The 16,002-nt window shown below is 39.4% G+C and overlaps 1 protein-coding gene and 1 pseudogene across 1 annotated transcript in view; one reads left to right on the top strand and one right to left on the bottom strand.

Moving 5' to 3' along the window:
* Positions 1-16,002, top strand: part of ARHGAP19 (Rho GTPase activating protein 19) — a 64,497-nt gene that overhangs the window by 28,574 nt on the left and 19,921 nt on the right. Inside the window, exons 4-6 of the mRNA XM_069568211.1 lie at positions 1,578-1,787; positions 4,842-5,068; positions 7,065-7,151. Coding sequence (XP_069424312.1) covers positions 1,578-1,787; positions 4,842-5,068; positions 7,065-7,151 — 524 coding nt within the window. The remainder of the gene's footprint in view (positions 1-1,577; positions 1,788-4,841; positions 5,069-7,064; positions 7,152-16,002) is intronic.
* On the bottom strand, positions 5,811-6,240 carry LOC138427671 (small ribosomal subunit protein uS8-like; annotated as a pseudogene).

The raw sequence follows: 16,002 nt of genomic DNA, 5'->3' as shown, positions 1-16,002 counted from the left end.
GTAATAATTTATTACCAAAGAGACCTTTCAACTCTAAAATTCTCTGATTAAAATACACTCAACTTAATTCCCTTTTCCCTTTTTTAGTAGTCATACTGGTTATGTCATTGCTTTAAGTACTTGGCACAGCTGAGTGTATATGCAGTGTGTGGCTTTATGTGATGCCATGATGAATTCAACACTAATGGTTATTTTTGGCTTGCTCTCCCTGGGACATTGTGCTGGGAGCTAGAGCAGAGGTTACCAACTGACAGCCTAAGGGCTTAAGTTATCTACTTTCATGTTTTGTTTGGCAAAGGATCAAGTTAAAAATAAAACTAGTTTCCAGTCTTTTAAAATGGGAAAAGTCCAGGTTTCCCGCTTTCTTTGGATAACAGGAAGATCTAGCATACTTGAGCCCTGTGGCCTCTGGGGTGCAGTCATCTGGAGCACAGGTAGGTGCTTCCCAGTTTGTTAGGGTTCCTGTTCATTCATTTACTGTTGCCAGAGTGGCTGGTAGGCATTTCAACTTGGAAACCTGAATTAAGGAGCTATTCAAAGAAATACATACCTAAGCTGAAAACAGGAACTTTCATACTTCTACCAGATCAAACTGAAACAATGTGTCTCATCTTTTTTAACCCTTAGATTAGTTTAGAATCTAGGTTGAAGGGAAGAATGGTTTAGTTGGAATGACTCTGAGCTTCTGGCAGTCTCTTAGATGGAAAGGTGATCTGACCGATTAGAGTTTAATTCCTGGGGTAGTGCAGAGACCCTCGATTCATTTTAGGCTGGGAAACTGTTTATAGAAGCAATGAACCTCCACAGATGAACTCAGCCCCTCCAACAAAGTCTGGGATGGCTCATGGGAAGGGGACTTCAGGAAGACGTGGCTTTCCTTCCAGCTTATTTTTCAAGCTCTATTGTATATAAAATAGATAACCAACAAGGACCTACTGCATAGCACAGGGAACTATGCTTAATATTTTGTAATAACCTATAATGCAAAATAATCTAATATATATATATATATATATATATATATATATATATATATATATATATATATGGGTTTCCCTTGTGGTCAGCTAGTAAAGAATCCACCTGCAGTGTGGGAGACCTGAGTTCAGTCCCTGGGTTGGGAAGATCCCCTGGAGGAGGGAAAGGCTACCCACTCCAGTATCCTGGCCTGGAGAACTCCGTGGACTGTGTAGTCCATGGGGTCGCAGAGAGTCGGACGCGACTGAGCAACGTTCACATGCATACATAGATCTCACCTTGCTGTATACTTGAAGCTAACACAGCATTTTAAATCAACTATATTTCAATAAGTGTAAAAAAAAGACCGGATAAAATTCAGTCTCCAGATGTGCCCCAGGAGGTTCAGTGACTCCTGGGTGGGCCATCTCAGCCTGGAAGATCTCTGGGTGCTCAGGGATGTTCAGATAAGTTTCCCCAGGGGCCAGTAGGTCTTAACTCCTCCTTCAGGGTCTTTGGAAGGGTCTTTCAAGTATAAAGTGGTCTTACAGATGACTTATTTTAATCATAATTCTCTGTTTCTTTTTTCCTGTCCTCTGTTCTTCTTCCATGCCAAACAGACTTACGAGTAGAGGGTTTGTTTAGAGTACCAGGGAATAGTGTCCGGCAGCAGATTTTAAGAGATGCTCTCAATAATGGAACTGATATTGACTTGGAATCAGGGGAGTTTCACTCAAATGACGTTGCTACCTTGCTGAAGATGTTTCTAGGAGAGTTACCTGAGCCCCTGCTGACACATAAACATTTTCACGCACACCTCAAAATTGCTGGTGAGTATCAGAGGTGAGAAGGGGCTGTAGGTACATTTATTTCAATTTAGCAAAGTCATCTGGAATATTCTGTTGTTTGTAAACAACAATATTGTATTGTTTGTAACTTCTGCTAATATTGGTTAACACTTCATGATATTTCTGGGCTCTCTGAGTACTCTTAAGCATTGGCTAGTTACGTTTGATTTAGTCAAATTTTTTTGTCGAATAAACCTCTTTGAAGATACAGTCTGGGTTTTGTTTATTTTTGTGTTCCTGATGGGTCCTAGCATTGTGCTTTAAACATTTTAGTTGTTTAATTAATGTCTGGATTGATTGACACACCCAAATCAATGGTCACAGTTTTGATGTATTTGCCTTGGTTTGGAACTTTTGCTAAGTATTAATATGCCTCAGTTGAGATCATCTCTACTGTTGGAAATTTGCTCTTTAAAAAATAATTTTGTTTGTTTTCTAAATCGGCAATACATTCTCACGAATTAAAATGTAAAAGGTTCCAAGAGTATCCAGTGAAAAGCCTCTTTTCCATCTCTGTTCCCTGGCACTCAGTTTTTCTTCCAAGAGAGAACCAATACTATTGATTTCTAATGTGTCCTTACAGAGATGTTTTAGACACTTACAAGCACCTGCATATATTTCTTTTCTCTCTTTTTATGTAATGGTAGGGTGTTATACACATGGTTCTGTGGTTTGCTTTTTTTATTTAATGTGTCTTGGAGAATGTTCCATTCTCAGCTCATAAGTAGTTTCCTCTTTTCCTTTCATGCCTGTGTGGTAAGGAATTCATTCTTAAATTGCACAGCAGTTGCGCCGCTATAGGCTCTAAGTGCACACAGCATCAACATCCATACTGTATTTACTTAGTTTTCTACCCTTGAGCCTTTCTCTCTTGCTTCTAATCTTAAGGAAAATAAATAGAAGATTTTTTTCTTTTGAATAATTTTTACCGCTTAGAAAAAAATAGGTTTTGAATTTCTTAAGTGAGATTAGATTTTGTTAGCACTTCCAAGAACAATTTAGATGATTCAAATGAGAAAATATTACCAGAATATTATACAGCTTTATAGTTTCTTTTGGCTTCCCTCGCAGCTCAGTTGGTAAAGAATCTGCCTGCAGTGCAGGAGATCCGGGTTCAATCCCTGGGTCGGGAAGATCCCCTGGAGAAGGAAATGGCAACCCACTCCAGTGTTCTTGCCTGGAAAATCCTATGGACAGAGGAGCCTGGTGGGCTGCGGTCCATGGGGTTGCAAAGATTTGGGTACGACGGAATGACCAACACTCGATATCATTACAGTTTTTTTTTGGGAGAAATAAAAGTTTTTAGATCTTTGAAAAAGATATGGAAAATATTGATAAGTTCTTTTTATAAGAGTTAACATGAAAAATGCCTGTTCTGTTTGCTTTCCTGTTGAGTTAATTTAGTACAGTAATCTGAAACTTCCCCTCTACCACCCCATGATTCACTGGTCTTTGAGATCACACTAAGGTGTGGCACAGGTGTAGCATTTGATATGCCTTACTGACAACAGGGAGGGGTTTTTGTTATCAATTTCGTATTAACAGGAGACAGTTTCTAGAGATATTATTTGCCTTTCCTAAACCTGGAATTATAATTGAAGTTAAACAGCTTCAATAACACACTGTAATCATTTTCAGGTCTATATGAATTATACCCAAATGTTTCTCAGTGTCTTTTGAAATTCTGATGATCTAGGGGAGAAGGCAATGGAAACCCACTCTGGTACTCTTGGCTGGAAAATCCCATGGACGGAGGAGCCTGGTAGGCTGTAGTCCATGAGGTCGCTAAGAGTCTGACATAACTGAGCGACTTCACTTTCACTTTTCACTTTCATGCATTGGAGAAGGAAATGGCAACCCACTCCAGGGTTATTGCCTGGAGAATCCCAGGGATGGGGGAGCCTGGTGGGCGGCTGCCATCTACGGAGTCGCACAGAGTCGGACACGACTGAAGCGACTTAGCAGCAGCAGCAACAGGGACAGTTTTTAATTGATAGCCTGTATAGCCTGTGAGAGAAGAAGCCATGATTCTGACTCTGTAAGGAGCTGCCTGGATCGTCCTGGTATCAGGTCATGATTCACTCTCATAGTATTTTAGCAGTAAAATGTCTTGTTGAGAAAGTGTGAAGGGGGTGGCATTATCAGAGACGTGTGTGGACTGTTTTAATTTCTCTTGAGTATGTAACTGGGAATGGAATTGCTAAGTCATGCGATGACTCTGTGTTTAGCTTCTTGAGGACCTGCCGAGCTGTTTTCCACAGCGGCCACACCATTTCTTACATCCCCACCAGCAGTGTGGGAGAGCGGTGGGCTTTTTCCGCTCCACTGTATGGCATGTGGAATCTTAGTTCCCCAACCAGGGATCAAACTTGTACCCCCTACAGTGAAAGCTCAGAGTCTTAACCACTGGACTGCCAGGGAAGTCCTTGTAGAAGAGTTTAATTTTCTCAGCATTCTTGCCAGCACTTGTTATTATCAGTCTTTTTGACTATAGCCATACCTTTGCCCTGGTGGCTCAGAGGTTAAGGCGTCTGCCTGCAATGTGGGAGACCTGGGTTCAATCCCTGGGTGTGGAAGATCCCCTGGAGAAGGAAATGGCAACCTGCTCCAGTATTCTTGCCTGGAGAATCCTATGGACGGAGGAGCCTGGTGGGCTACAGTCCATGGGGTTGCAAAGAGTTGGACACAACTGAGCGACTTCACTCACACCACTGATTATGAAGTAGTATCTCATTGGGGTTTTGATTTACATTTCCTTGATAGCAAATGATACCGAGTATACAAATGCTTATTGGCTGCTTGTATATCTTATTTGAAGGAATGTTTAAGTCTTTTGCCTATTTTTGACTGGGTTTTTGTCTTTTTATTATTAAATTATATTGATAAGATTTTGTTATTTATTTTGCTATAATCTGTGTTTATACTTGATTCTTTTTTTCCTTTCTCTTATTGGAGGATGAAACATAGTAGCAACATTGATTTTTTTTCTTTCTTGTATATTTTCCATCCCTTACGATCATCTCTTTTATCCTCAAGATTTGATGCAGTTTGATGATAAAGGAAATAAGACCAATGTACCAGATAAGGAACGGCAAATCGAGGCTCTTCAGTTGCTCTTCCTCATTCTCCCTCCACCCAATCGTAACTTGCTGAAGTTACTGCTTGATCTCCTGTACCAGACAGCAAAGAAACAAGACAAGAATAAGATGTCCGCCCATAACCTTGCCCTTATGTTTGCACCTCATGTCTTATGGCCAAAAAATGTAAGTGTCGGGGGGAACAGAAAGACTGCTTGGTTTTATTGAGCTGGGTCTCATCTTATAGCTGTACTTTGTGTGGTTATCAAGGGTCCAAGTTCTGGTCTTCAGCTTTATAAGGTTAGGAACTTACCTTGTTAGATCATTTAAGAGTTATCAAACCGCCAATTCCTGTTAATCTCGCTTATAAATAAATCTGATAAACCTGAATTATAATTTTAGTGGAAACTCTTAGTGGAAGATAATAGCTACTAAATATACCAGAATACTCATGTTGGGTGGTCAATGTAAACTCCTTCTTAACATGAAAGCCTTCTTGGGAAATCAAATTGATTTCTGAAGATCAGATGGTATGAATTTAAACCAGAGCTGTATGATCTTACAGGATAGTATCACTGAGCTTTTAGATAAGAGCTTTCAGATAGAGCGATACTGCCTTGTCCTAACATTTCTATATCCTGTAGATGTACTCTCCTTAGATAAAGCTGAATGTCCTTCTTCTTTTTTTTTTTTTTCAACTTTCAACTTTTTATTTTGTATTGAGGTATAGCCGATTAACAATGCTGTGGTAGTTTCAGGTGAACAGTGAAGGGACTCAGCCATAGAGATATTTTTTTATATATATATATATATATATATATATATATATATATCCTGAATGTGCTTTAACTGAGACCACGGCCTTCCTAGTGACTTACATGAGAAGTAAATTATATAGTCTTTTGAACTAATTCTTTTTTTTCCCTGCTGAGGCATTTTATTTGTATGTATTACATCCCTAGAAAAAGAATCCAAGGATTTTCCCTCCTGTATGTTTTCGTCTTGCTTCTTCAGGGTCCATGATGCCCCCTGAGGTTGTCAGTACAATGAAACCAAACTGACGGGATGGGAGCAGGTTATTCTGCCATTTTTCTAGATCTTTGAGTTGCATAAAGATCAAATCTGGGGCTGATCACTCCACACTTATTTAGCCTGCCTGTGAGGTTCACAACAATTTTCCCAGGCCTGTGATCATCAGTGATTTCAAATTCACCAGTGTAACCATGCTTCATCGTCACCGTTAGAAGCCTGACGATGACTTTGGAGCACGGCCTAATAAGAATCTGGCGTTTGCCTCTCTTTTCGGCATTATTGATACTCTTGAGAGTGTCAGCCAGGACATTCATGCACACCATTCTGGCGGCATGGAAAGATGGCAGAAAGATTGAACTAATTCTTGACCTGGAAGCCCGTAGTTTCATATTCCTGTCCATTCGTAAAACAGAGCTTCTGCCCAGAGGAAGGTTGATGTGGGGAGGGATATGAGAGGAAAAAGACTACATACCAAGATTTGTCCATGTTAAGGGGATAAAACCTCATAACTGAAAGAGTTTTAGAACCAGCTCAATAAGACTGAAAATAAACAAGTGATCTATGACTATAAAGTTAAGAGGTCTTAGAACAAGCAAACATTAAGTAACAAAGATACATGTTGAGAATGCGGGCTTTGGGATAGTAGAGACGCTGAAGTGCTTAAAAAAGAGGCAGGGGAAACAGAAGGGAGTCAGTGACTGTTTGACTGTTTTTAAGAAACGGATGTCACCTTTAACATCAATTCATAGTGACAGTTCTCTTTTGTCTTTGGAGAAACTAGTTTCTCTGGAGAGCAATGTTCTTGGTAACTGGTATGGATTCTGTTCTGCTTGTGCCTTTTCCCAAGAAGGATGATCTTCAGCATACATGTCTAATTCTCAGGCAGAATTAGAAAAGGAAAATTGGTTCTCTTGGATTTCCTAGTCACTTCAGGGACACATGGTTCTTCCTAGGTTATATCATTTCAAGTGGAAACCTGCTGAACCAAAAAGTCTTTCCAGAATTAAACACTGTATTAGAGTCAACTTTCTTGGCGATAGATGCTATCATACATTTGAAAGAATTAGCTTATTAATAAGTAAATGGGAGTATCTGCCTTCCACTTCCCAGTTCTTCATCTCTCTTTTTTGCTTTCTTTTGCTCTGAATAGGCCACTGCAAATGACCTTCAAGAGAATATCTCAAAATTAAATGATGGGATGGCTTTTATGATTAAACACTCTCAGAAACTTTTTAAGGTAGGTAATAAATGGGATTTGGATAGTGAGAAGATAAAGAGATGGAGCAAGATGGGATCCTGAGAGGGCTGTAAAGATGACTAAGTAAGAAAGGCCCTGACTGGAACTGGAAACCAAATTAGACAGTGGTAAAACTGAGAGGGAATGACCTAGGTAGGGAAGAATATGAAGGTACCTGGGAGCTGAGCAGGGCTCCACCTCCTGGACTGTTGGCTCTGCCTTTGAGTCATCCTTCCTTTTTCATGAAAAACAGCAGATGTTGGACACAGAGTAGTGGTTTTATCCTGCCTGCTTCCTGCCAGTTGAAATTTGACAGCCTCCTTTTATCTTGTATTCATAGTCATTTTTAGTACAAACTAGCAGTGTTTCTGCCAACGTAATTTTCTTAATAACTTTGTGGGTCTCTGTGGATTTTAGTGAGATTCACTCAGAAGATAAATTTGAAGATAAACCCTTCTCTTCCATGGACTCCTGCTGAGAAGGCTGAGGGACAGTACCTTTCAGCTTCCTGGAGGCCCTCTGGTTGTATTGAGAAGCTCTGGGAGGCACGCCTTTACCCTTTTGAAAGGGCTCTTTGTGTAACTGAATGTTTTTGACCTTTTGATGTTTCCAGTATTTTAGCAAAAGGTTTTGCAGTCACATCCTTGGCCTTTTCTTTAGAGTGTACTTTCCTGATGGTGAATTTCTTAATTTTAGTGTCTTTTGCCGTCTGGAAAAGCTGAGAATTTTTAAGACCCCTCTGTTCTGGTTCCTTGTTTTGCATTTGTTAAAAAAAAAGTGGTAAAATACATATGACAACATTTACTATATGTGTGCAGGCCAGTGGTATTAATTACATTCATACTGTTGTACAAACCATCACCACCATCCATCTTTTGAACTCCTTTCATCTTCCTAAACTAGAATGCCATTAAACAATAAAGTTAGTTTAGTTGAAAAACTAAAACTCATTAAACCATAACTCCCCCATTCACCCCTTCCCCTTGGCCCTGGCAACCACCATTCTGCTTTCTGTCTGTGATTCTGACCACTTTAAGTGTGTCATGAAAGTGGGATCAGCCATGCAATATTTGTCTTTTAGTGACTGGCTTGCTTCCTTTGCATCCCTTCAGGGTTCACCTATGTTGTATCATTTGTCAGAATCTCCTTCCCGTTTAAGGCTGACATTTCACTCATTGCATAGGCCACATTCTGCTTATCTGTTGAGGGCACTTGGGTTGCCTTCATGTTTAACTCTTGTGAATAATGCTTTTCTGAACCTGGGCATATCATTTACATTGTATTTACAACTACATAGCATTTATATTATATTAGGTATTATAAGTAATCTATAGATGATTTAAAGTATGCAGGAAGATTATGTAGCTTACACCATTTTATATAAGGAACTTGAGTATCTGTGGATTTTGGTATCTATGGGGAAATCCTAGAAGCAATACTCTGGATTCCAAGGCGCGACTCCGTACCAGAGATGGAATTGTTGGGTCATATGGCCTAACAGAACTGCTGTACTGTTTTCCATAGTTGATGCACCGTTTTACCTTCTCACCAGCAGTACACGAGAATTCCCATTTCTTTGCTTCCTCAGCAACACTTGTTATTTTGTTTGGGGGATTTTTTTGATTGTAACTGTGTTATTGGGTGTGAAGTGGCAACTCATTGTAGTTTTGATTTGCATTTTCCTAATGATTAGTGATGTTGAACATCTTATCATGTCTTTATTGCTGATTTGCATATCTTCTTTGGGGAAATGTCTATTCAAGTCCTTTGCCCATTTCTTTTTTTCTCTTTTGGCCATGCTGCATGGCTTGTGGGCTCTTATTATCCTGACTAGGAATTGAACCCATGCCACAGGAGTGAAAGCATCGAGTCCTAACCATTGGACTACCAGAGAATTCCTGCCCATTTTTGAATTGGTTGTTATTTTTTGTTACTGAGTTGTAGGTATTCTTTATATGTTCTAGATATTAATCACTTATCAGACATATGATGTGAAAATATTTCTTTCCATTGAGTGGATTGCTTTTACTTTGTTAATAGTGTCTTGCTGCACAAAATTAAAAAAATTTTTATGAAGTCCCATTTGTCCATTTTTTCTCTTGTTGCCTATGCCTTTGGTGGCATATGCAAGAAATCATTGCCAGATCCAATGCTCTGAAGCTTTTGCCCTACGCTTGAACAGTTTTATTGTTTTATGTCTTATGTTTATTTATTTTCGGTAATTTTTGTATATGGTATTAGGTAATGGTTCAGTTTCATCCTTTTGCGTGTGGATATCCAGTTTTCCCATCATCATTTGTTAAAAAAACTGCCTTTCCCCATTGAATAGTCTTGTTTGTCACTCTTATTGAAAATCCATACATATGAGGGTTTATTTCTGGAGCCTCTTCTGTTCAGTTGGTCTGTATGTTTGTCTTTATGCCAATATCTTACTGTTTTGAAATAAGGAAATGTGAGTCCTCTAGCATTGTTCTTCTTTTTCAATATTGTTTTAGCTATTTGGGGTCCCTTTGACTCTGTATGAATTTTAGGATGGATTTTTCTATTTCTACAAAAACTATCATTGGAATCTTGATAGAAAGTGCTATAGATTATTTTGGGTAGTATTGACATTTTAGCAGTAATAAGTCTTCCAATCCATGAATCTGGGATGTCTTTCCATTTATTTATGTTGACTTTAATTTTTTTCAGTGAATTTTTATAGTTTTTATTGTACCAATCTTTTACCTCCTTGGTTAATTTCTAAGTACTTTATTCTTTTTGATGGCATATGTAAATGAAGTTGTCTTCTTAATTTCCTTTGTGGATTGTTCATTGTTGGTATATGGAAGTACAACTGATTTTTGTGTGTTGACTTTGTATCCTGTTACTTTGCTGAATTTACCAGTTCTAACAATTTTTCTATCAAATATTTAGGGTTTTCTACATATGAGATCATATCATCTGAACAGAGATAATTTTACTCCTTTCAAATTTGGTTGTCTTTTACTTCTCTTGCTTGCCTAGTTGCTCTGGCTAGTTTTAGTTCCTTTTTATTTAACAGTTTTTCCTTCGGTTTGTCTCTCTTCTTACTTTATAGTCTGCAAGGCCAACAGGAGAGTCTCTCTACTGGGTGCTAATAAGATGGAGATTGAGATGTATTTTATACATATATATAAAATATATTACATATATCATGTATTATAAATATAATCTCATAATTTAATCACAGTTGTTTAGCTATATCATGTAACCCAATCATCACAGGAGTAACACTCAGTCACCAGTATTCTATTGGTTAGCAACAAGTCACAAGTCTGTTCACACTTAGGAAGAGGGAGTTATGCAGAATGAAAACATGGAGGCCACCCTAGAATTTACCCATTCAGGATGGTGTGATCCAAAGTTCAGAGTATAGAAAACACAGGTCAGAATCTTTGGCTTAGTAGCCTGGAAAACAAAGGGTCAGGGCTGTATGGGAGGCTTAGGTGCCCAAGTCAAAGATGATGATCAATTAGAAGTCAAGATCTAGACAAGTGAATTAGAGCAGTAGTCAGAGGACAACTGGAGAAAGAATAGTTTTTAATGGTGAGCAAAGGTCTCTCAAGTCAGTTCTTATATGCCTCATTTAGAGGAAGAACTAGTTCCAAAGCATGATTTTATGGGAATAAGTTGAGAGGAGTTGTGAATATGAAGAGTAAGGCCGTAGTTGTGAATCAGAATGGGGAATTTCCAGGTGCACTTCCTAATAGAACTCTCATTCTTTTGCGTTCTCTTGCTACCATTGCCATGGGGTTAACTTTTTGTGGCCCACCACTCATAAGTTGAAAGAGAGATGGGATCACAGAGATCTCATTGCATCTCACAGTTTAGCTTTCCCACCTTCTGATCTGTTATCTGTGGAGTCCATTCTCTTGCCCTTGGGCCAGCGTACACAATTCAAGTATACAGTGAAGTTGTACTTCACTGTGAAGGATTTTTTTTAAGTGACTTAAAACAACACAGATTTATTATCTTACATTTCTATAGGTCAGAAGTCTGGCAGCAATCTCACTGGGCTAAAACTAAGGTGCTGGCAGGGATGCATTCCTTTCTGGATGTTCTAGCAGAGAATCTGTTTCCTTGTCTTTTCCAGCTCCTGGAGATCGCCCATATTCCTTGGCTTGTAGTCCCCCTTCTCCATCTTCAAGGCTAGCAATGTTGTGTCTCTCTGATCCTTCCACTATAGTCATTTTTCCTTCTAACCACAGCTGGGAAAAGCTCTCTGATTCTAAGAACCCATGTGATCATGATTATAAGTGACCCTGCTTGGATAACCTGGGATGCTCTCCCACTGCAAGGTCTCTAACTTCATCACACCAGCAAAGTCTCTGTTACTTTACTGTGTCAGGTAACACGTCACTGTGGAGGATCATAGAATACGGATTTTACAAGTCCTAGAGACAAAACGTGAGTACAGTATTCGGCTTGGTTCAGTTCGGTTTGGTTCAGTTGCTCAGTCGTGTCCGACTCTTTGCTACCCTATGGACTGCAGCACACCAGGCCTCCCTGTCCATCACCAGCTCCCAAAGTTTACCCAAACTCATGTCCATTGAGTTGGTGATGCCATCCAACCATCTCATCCTCTGTTGTCCCCTTCTCCTACCTTCAATCTTTACCGGTATCAGGGTCTTTTCCAGTGACTCAGTTCTTCACATTAGGTGGCCAAAGGATTGGAGTTTCAGCTTTAGCATCAGTCCTTCCAGTGAATATTCAGGACTGAATATTTCCTTTGGGATTGACTGCTTGGATATTCTTGCTGTCCAAGGGACCCTCAAGAGTCTTCTCTAACACTACAGTTCAAAAACATTAATTCCTTGGTGCTTAGCTTTCTTTATAGTCCTACTCTCATATCCATACATGACTACTGGAAAAACCATAGCTTTGACTAGACAGACCTTTGTTGGCAAAGTAATGTCTCTGCTTTTGATTATGCTGTCTAGGTTGGTCATAACTTTCCTGCCAAGGTGTCACCATCTGCAGCGATTTTGGAGCCCCCCAAAATAAAGTCTGTCACTGTTTCCACTGTTGCCCCATCTATTTGCTATGAAGTGATGGGGCCGGATGCCCATGATCTTAGTTTTCTGAATGTTGAGCTTTAAGCCAACTTTTTCACTCTCCTCTTTCACTTTCATCAAGAGGCTCTTTCTGCCGTAAGGGTGGTGTCATCTGCATATCTGAGGTTATTGATATTTCTCCTGGCAATCTTGATTCCAGCTTGTGCTTCTTCCAGCCCAGCATTTCTCATGATGTTCTCTGCATAGAAGTTAAATAAGCAGGCTGACAATATACAGCCTTGTTGTACTCCTTTTCCTGTTTGGAACCAGTCTGTTGTTTCATGTCCAGTTCTAACTGTTGCTTCCTGACCTGCATACAGATTTCTCAAGAGGCAGGTCAGGTGGTCTGGTATTCCCATCTCTTTCAGAATTTTCCACAGTTTATTGTGATCTACACAGTCAAAGGCTTTGGCATAGTCAATAAAGCAGAAAGGGATGTTTTTCTGGAACTCTCTTGCTTTTTTGATGATCCAGTGGATGTTGGCAATTTGATCTCTGGTTCCTCTGCCTTTTCTAAAACCAGCTTGAACATCTGGAAGTTCATGGTTCACGTATTGCTGAAGCCTGGCTTGGAGAATTTTGAGTATTACTTTACTAGCGTGTGAGATGAGTGCAATTGTGTGTTAGTTTCAACATTCTTTGGCATTGCCTTTCTTTGGGATTAGAATGAAACCTGACCTTTTCCAGTCCTGTGGCCACTGCTGAGTTTCCCAAATTTGCTGACGTATTGAGTATAGCACTTTCACAGCATCATCTTTCAGGATTTGAAATAGCTCAGTTGGAATTCCATCACTTCGATTAGCTTTGTTTGTAGTGATGCTTTCTAAGGCCCACTTGACTTCACATTCCAGGATGTCTGGCTCTCGGTGAGTGATCACACCATCTGGGTCATGAAGATCTTTTTTGTACAGTTCTTCTGTGTATTCTTGCCGCCTCTTCTTAATAGCTTCTGCTTCTGTTAGGTTCATACCATTTCTGTCTTTTATTGAGCCCATCTTTGCATGACATGTTCCCTTAATATCTCTAATTTTCTTGAAGAGATCTCTAGTCTTTCCCATTCTATTGTTTTCCTCTATTTCTTTGCACTGATCACTGAGAAAGGCTTTCTTATCTCTTCTTGCTATTCTTTGGAACTCTGCATTCAGATGCTTTTATCTTTCCTTTTCTCCTTTGCTTTTTGCTTGTCTTTTTTTCACAGCTATTTGTAAGGCCTCTTTAGACAGCTGTTTTGTGTTTTTGCATTTCTTTTTCTTGGGGATGGTCTTGATCCCTGTCTCCTGTACAATGTCACAAACCTCTGTCCATAGTTCATCAGGTACTCTGTCTATCAGATCTAGGCCCTTAAATCTATTTCTCACTTCTACTGTATAATCATAAGGGATTTGATTAGGTCATACCTGAATGGTCTAGTGGTTTTTCCTACTTTCTTCAATTTAAGTCTGAATTTGGCAATAAGGAGTTCATGATCTGAGCCACAGTCAGCTCCCGGTCTTGTTTTTGCTGACTGTATAGAGCTTCTCCATCTTTGGGTGCAAAAAATATGATCAGTTTAATTTCAGTGTTGACCATCTGGTGATGTCCATGTGTAGAATCTTCTCCTGTGTTATTGGAAGAGGGTGTTTGCTATGACCAGTGCGTTCTCGTGGCAAAACTCTATTAGCCTTTGCCCTGCTTCATTCCGTACTCCAAGGCCAAATTTGCCTGTTACTTCAGGTGTTTCTTGACTTCCTGCTTTTGCATTCCAGTCCCCTGTAATGAAAAGGTCATCTTTTTTGGATGTTAGTTCTAAAAGGTCTTGTAGGTCTCATAGAACTGTTCTACATCAGCTTCTTCAGCATTACTGGTCAGTGCATAGACTTGGATTACCGTGACATTGAATGGTTTGCCTTAGAAACAAACAGAGATCATTCTGTCGTTTTTGAGGTTGCATCCCAGTACTGCATTTCGGACTCTTTGGCTTGGTACAGGTTCTAATTATTGCATTCTTTCAAACAGTGTCTAGTTTTGCTTTTCCTTTCTGTAGATCTCTCGTTTAGCTTCTCATCCTTGGGATTTTGATTCTTATTCACTATTTATCTTTGTTTCTAGGCTAGTGTGAGCACTCTTTGAGCCTCTGTTGATCTCTAAAGGAGACAAAGACGGTCTTTTCTTTCTGTCTTTCTTTTTTGTGTGTGTGATTTGTTTTGGTCTTAGAACTTTTATCTTTGGATTTGAGTCAGAACTGTTGTCCTTGTGGGCACCTGCTTCCCCGCTTCGTCTCAGTAGGTTCTTCCTTGAGCTTTTCCCTGGATGAGAAATGGTTGATTGTTCTGTGTGCTCTATATTCTGAGAGGTCTTGCTTTACCCCAGATTGTTTGTCTTCTGTTTTTCTGTCTTTTTGTTCTCAGGTTCCTTGGGTGGACTGTTTATCTCTTAATCCTCAGATTCTTTGTTATTTCATTCTGTGTACTTTGTATTTTTTTCACCTAAAATTATTCCTAACTACTTGAAGTTCTGTCTTCTACTATTATAAGCCCATCTGACCCAGTCTGATTTTCTCTCTTCTCGGTAGGAGTCACCACATCTTTTCTCAGAAATTATGATATATACACATGCACACGCACACACACACACACACACACAGTTAAGGCCAATCCCCATTTTATATGAACTGGCCTTTTGTTGTTTTCCTGTGAACTGTAAAATACTTCAGACCCTCAGATTTTCATTTAAACCCATCTACTTTTGATTACTTTTGATTCGCTTTCTGAGTATCCCTTCAGCTCATAGTATCCTTTTGGGGCAATGGTTTTTATGTTTCTTAAGATTTTTAAATTATCTGTTTATTTTTGGCTCTGCCATATCTTTGCTGCTCTATGTGGGTTTTTCTCTAGTTGTGGTGAGCAGGGACTGCTTTTCGTTGGGGTGCCCTGGCTTCTCGTTGTGATGGCTTCTCTCGTTGCAGCGCACAGGACCACGGGCGCTCGGGCCTCAGCAGTGGCGGCGCGCAGGCTCAGTGGCTGCAGCTGCCAGGCCCGAGAGCCCAGGTGCAATAGTTGTGGCACTCAGGCTTAGCTGTTCCATGGCACGTAGACTCTTCCTGGGGCAGGGTTCAAACCCCTGTCCCCTGCATTGGCAGTTGGATTCTTAACCACCAGGCCATCAGGGAAGTCCTGTTTGTTTTTTTTTTTTTAATGAAGTTTTAAAATAGGTGATGTGGGCTATCATAGTCTTGTTTGGAGGAAATTTCCTTTGGCTCTCTTCTGTAGTTTACCAAGGGAAAAATTAAACTAGATAACATAATGTCTTTGTCGTGAGACTCTTTTTTTTGAAAACTTCATTGTGAAGTTTTTCAAATATAGAGAAAAGTTGAAAGATTGAAATAAAACTCTCAGATTCAATGAATGTCACCATTTGGCATGTTTGCTTTATCTCTTTATGTTCATGCTTTTTATTTTTTATTTTTTGGCTGAATCACCGACATGGTATTTTGTCCTTTAAAACTTAAGCATGACTGTATCCCTCTACTCTTCTGTCTATTGTATTAAATTTTGAGCGTTTGCTATTGAAACTCCAACAGAGAATCTTAATTTATCTAACACATCCAAATAATTGTAATATATAGTAGAACTATATGTAACTTTGCTCTGTTTTCTAAGTATATAAATATATTATCACTTTTTCATAATTCAGAATATAAAAAACAAAGAAAAAAGTCAAATAGTAATACAGAAGTACCAATTAAGAAAAGGCATGCATCTCCTAAGAATGTGAATATTCTCCTAATATTCACAGTA

Source organism: Ovis canadensis, chromosome 22 (assembly GCF_042477335.2).
Source record: "Ovis canadensis isolate MfBH-ARS-UI-01 breed Bighorn chromosome 22, ARS-UI_OviCan_v2, whole genome shotgun sequence".
NCBI lineage: Eukaryota > Metazoa > Chordata > Mammalia > Artiodactyla > Bovidae > Ovis > Ovis canadensis.
Note: the sequence above shows the minus strand (reverse complement) of the source record. Positions and strands in the feature narration are given on the sequence as shown.